The sequence below is a fragment of the Papaver somniferum genome, chromosome 4, assembly GCF_003573695.1.
Source record: "Papaver somniferum cultivar HN1 chromosome 4, ASM357369v1, whole genome shotgun sequence".
NCBI classification, from domain to species: domain Eukaryota; kingdom Viridiplantae; phylum Streptophyta; class Magnoliopsida; order Ranunculales; family Papaveraceae; genus Papaver; species Papaver somniferum.
The window spans coordinates 145,655,611-145,660,514 of record NC_039361.1 but is presented as its reverse complement, the minus strand read 5'-3'; the positions used below and the strand labels follow the sequence as shown (position 1 = coordinate 145,660,514).

General features: G+C 37.4%; 1 protein-coding gene across 1 annotated transcript; it reads left to right on the top strand.

Moving 5' to 3' along the window:
* The first annotated feature begins 3,187 nt into the window (after positions 1 to 3,187).
* On the top strand, positions 3,188 to 4,444 carry LOC113274337. Its single transcript, XM_026523751.1, has 4 exons — positions 3,188 to 3,360; positions 3,526 to 3,668; positions 3,767 to 4,060; positions 4,145 to 4,444. Exons 1-4 carry the CDS (start codon positions 3,343 to 3,345, stop codon positions 4,182 to 4,184), a joined length of 495 nt encoding a protein of 164 aa, XP_026379536.1. The 5' UTR covers positions 3,188 to 3,342; the 3' UTR covers positions 4,185 to 4,444.
* The last annotated feature ends 460 nt before the right edge of the window (positions 4,445 to 4,904 follow it).

The window sequence follows — 4,904 nt, the reverse complement described above, 5'->3', positions numbered from 1 at the left end:
TAAAATCAAAAAAACTAAATATCAGAAAAGAGATTCAACGATGAAGCAAAAACAGAACTAACCTGAAGTTGAATTCCGTTAAATATCAGAAACGATGAAATCCAACCTAACCTCTATGAATCTGTCTGAAACTGTTAAATCGCTGAAACTGAATTTGAATTATGGATCGATCTATCTCTGAAACCTGTCGTGAATTCAAATCTGAGATAAAAAATAATCCCGTAACTACACTTTACCAGTAACTTGAAGTTGAATCGCAACCAAATTTCTCTGTGAAACTGTTAAATCGCCTACAAATTTCTTCTTTGTCCGGCTCCCTGTTTTGAATTCATGTTTGAGGTCTGAAATTTTCAATTTCAAATCCTCGTTTTATGTATGGAATCGTCTCAAGGGTAGTTACGGGATATTGGAAATACAGGAAAATCGGGATCGGTCACAATTTTGGACTAACTCGTCCATATTTGGATTAAATTGTTTGAGACGACGCTTTTTTGGACTAGAGAGTACTAGGCCTGAGATGAGGGGACTAAAACGTCGCAAGCCCAGTAACTTTGGGACTAAACGTCAATTTCTACTTTATTTTATTTTATTTTATTTTTTTTTTCGTTTGTGCTCGTTAATGGCATCTCATACTGCAGATTTATCGGTCAAAAGGAATACACCAAAGTGTCCTGTTCTTTCCTTACTGATTTTGAAGTTATAACCATTGTATTCACTGAAGCAGTGGAGGTTATCTTGATGATTGGTTTGTAAGTCCGAGGAAAATAATATAAGATTAGTCATTTTCAATTTGGCGATGACATTTGGCGTTTTTAAAGGCTGACATTAACAAAATTAGATAGCCTGGGTACAATCTTCTATTTTTCGAATTTCCTATAGATTGGAAAATTAGAAGCAATATGTTTGCTATTGGGGATGCCGGATGTGAATAACTTGGAAAATTTTGCTGAGGTTTTTGGATGTTTACTTGAGGCGTGCCCATCTACCTATATTGGGTCTTTTACTAGGTGAGGGATTGGGTCATTGAAGCATGCAAGAGGTTGCGGTAGTCAAAACATATTAAATAGGCTTCCAACTATGAACAGTCACCGCAGATGCAACTATAATTTATTTATTCTTTTGAGTGGGAATCAACTAACATAATCGTTGTGTTGGAAAATTGACACTGAAACATGGTGAAGAAAAGAATGTTGTCTCTAGGTTCAAGGCTCTAATAATATACTCTTTTCAACAATTATTCGACTCTTCCCAGTTAGATTGGCGAGTACAAATAGGTCAATGAATATTTCCGTCAGGATACTTGAAGCCCCACAACAATGTTGGATTCAGAGCTTGTACAACCTTGATCCAACCAAGAACACACATGTTTAGTTTCTGATGATGCTTGTTAGAGAGAAAACAGAGAGAGTTTAGGTGTGTTTTGAAAGGAAAACTAGGACGCTATTTATGGAGTATTACACATCCGTTGAAGATGATTCTTCATCTCCAACATGCATCTTTTCAGAGTGAATAGACATCTCTTCCTTCAGACAACAATGGTGTCCTATGGAAAACGATATTTCTGTTCGCACTCTGCTAGGGGGCACTGCCTCCTAGACCCCCGCGACCTGACCGATCAGGTCGATCACCGAATTCTTCTATAGCGCCTACAATTTAAGGGTTTGTTGAAAATATCCAACACTTTGTTGTTCCTCTAAAACTTCTCGTGAGCCCAACTGCCACATTTTTGCTTACATGTATATTTGCGGGAACTGTATATCGTTATTGTTGCCGACATTCAAATGAAACTTTTTGGGACTACAAGGGAGCTTATTTAAGATTGTACAAGTCTCACTGTTCATGGTAAAATGGATTTTCGAGCGTCAAGAATTATTAGCTTGCAGATGTTTTTACTGAGATTTACAAGTTTCACTTCTTCTTTACCTGTATTCAAAACTAGTCATCACCCAACTTTTTTGGGGTCAATTAATCTCTTTCCAGGTTCAGTCTTTTTTTTGGGGGGTTATTGCTTGCTTGAGATTTTCTCAATGTGGTTGGGCCTGTCTCGTAATTCTTCGGTGGTTCATTTTGCATGCTGCTTGTGAGCCGTTTTCAAATAGCTACTAATAATCTTTGCTAGGGAAAAAACGGGGTGGGGATCCTCTATACCCACAATCCCTCTGCTCCTCTGTCCCGACTTATCATATGGCGCCACGTGTATGCCATATTAACAGGGTATAACGGCCGTCAAGATCACTGTATATTTTCTCAGAAGTCACCGTATTCAAAACCGGTTCTTATTTTTAAGGGTTCTCTGTTATTTTAGAAATCAATCATGGATGAAACATGAGTCTAAACAATTGTCGTTTGTTATGAATCTCGTTTCTGTGTGAAGAGATCAAAACCTTTACCTGAACGGATACTTTGTACTTTAAAAAAGATAAAAATAAAAATCCAACAATGGTTATAGAAATGAACAACAATCAAAACCCAAACACATATAAGAACAATTGGATTTTCTAGTCGAATCTCTCCAAAGAAATGTAAAAACAAAACCCGAATGTATATTATGTTGATTTCTTTTTTGTATTCTTCAATTCATGGTTCGTTAATTTTGTAATCTAATTCCTTCCAACAACATCAACATCAAGTCTCAACTGTGGAACTGAGGTCCAACAACGATTAGAGGTTTTGGATTTCAAATTGGGTATGTTGGTGATGGATAAAATTTGTGATGGACGTTCAAAGAATCTGGTTCTGAGTCTAAATTCTGGAGTGGGAATAGAAAAAAGACGACGAAGAGCTCTTGATTTTTTCTGTGGAGGCGTTTTATCTCATCAACTCCTTTAACAGCAGGAAGTAATGAGCACATGTGGCGACATTTTATTGGTCGAGACAGAGGAACAGAGGGAGAGGATTTACGGCCGAAAAACGGATACTCCGGGAATCAAAATTAATTGTATACTTTCTTGTGTGGATAGGGTTAAGAAGCAGTTTCTCGCTTCTTCTGGTGGGTGCCATTAAAACACTTCCAGATATTTCGATTTTGAATAAAAAGCGGGCTACAGAACTGACCGTTTCCAGAGAATTCTATGGTCTTCCAATCTTGTAACTAACCATCACATGTCGGATGTCTGGTCCTTCGTGTGCCACGTGTCTCAATATGAGACACTTTTTTTTCGTTTAAATACACGCCCCATGTTGCATATATTCTGACCTCTTTGATCTCAATAAACTAAACAAACTTAATCTGTTCTTTAATTGGCTTCTAATCTGTTCTTAACAAATTTCCAGGTTCTTCAAACTAATCGATTTTGTAGGTTTTGTTGTTCGATCACTTTGGAAATTTCTCTTCGTTTAATCATGGCTTGCAGAGTATCCGTAAGTTTTTTTTCTGTACCAGTCGTGGAGAGATGTAATTTTAAACATGTGCAATATAAACAATTTAACATGAATTTATCTTTTTCGATATAATTGTTTGGTTTATCGTGTTACGTTGAAAACAATTTACTTATTTTTGTTTTTACATTTGTGGTTTGGGTGAAGACATACTGGAGGACAATGCTGAAAAGAATCGAAGGAAATAGGATGTTTGTGACGTCCACCGTCCCAAAGTCGAAACCTGCAGTTGCAGCGATTCCTCATCATGCGCAACACGTCGTAACCAATCCTCATTCTAACAAGCCAAGGTTTCTTATCTTGTGTTGCTAATGACAAGTCATGTTTTTCATTCTTACACTTTTATCATGAACCCATGGATGATGGATTATTAAATTTGGTGAAACAGAGGGGCAGCAAGTCCAATGAAAGGGGATTATGTACCGATTTATGTGACAATGGGTATGGTTGTGTTGGCCCTTACGTTCGGAGCACACACTGCCAAACAGCAACTGGCTTACTCGCCATCTGTGCAGGTAAGCAAGAAGAAAAGGGAAACACTGCCCGAGCTGGAACAACCTGACTATGTGATTGCAGAAACCGATAAATTCATCGGCAAGTCGTTTCTAAGAAAGGTTGGTCACATTCAGGATCCCAACTCTGCTACCATCCCTAACCCAATCCGTGGTGACATTTACACAAGGTATGTCCAGTAAGTAACTTAACCTTGGGTGAACTTCTTGTCGTAAAGATTCGCTAAACCAGTGTTTGGTACCATGTATTGCAGCCCCAGGAAGACGGAAAGCTTGAAATCAGTGGGACTCTGAACTCTGGAGACGAAGTATTAAGTTGGATTTTTGTAATTTAAAGGGTTTTGCTTGGGAGTAATGTATGTATGTTTCTACTATTTAACGAAATTCCATCCTTTGTTGTATCACTCCCTTCTCTATAGTGAGATAGCGAGAGTGAGCTAAAGCGATGATGATGAAAGCTTCTATCATGCGTCCAATGTAGACACCGTATCTGCTGGTGGGTGTTGTGTCTTTGTAAATAATTTTATGAATAAAATGGACGTTTATTTAGAATGTGCTTTTTGGTTTTCCATTGAATCTTTTTTACAGAAGAACAAGTTAGTCTTAGGTTAGTCGAAACAGGACCCGGAGCTAGCAGCCATTTTCCCAATGGGGTCTAATGTTATGGGATTGGAGTTATTGGACATTCATTTTTGTGGATGAATCTTTAGTTGTAGGATTTTGGGTACATAAATACAATAACTTTATGATGCAGCATCTTGATACCTTTCCTAATTTTGGTCTTTTTAGATTTCCTTTTTCTTTTATAATTCCTTTTCTTAGATGTTTGATTTTTAGGAAAGATAGGTTCATATAAATAAGGGATTGTAAGATAGTTTTATTCATTCAGTTTTAAGAGATAATACACTAGAGTTTTCTCTAAAGCCTTGCATTGATTTGATTCTGACATCAATTCAAGAGCCTTGCATCGAATTTGATTGAACTCTTCGATTCAAGAAGTCAGGTCTCTAGAAA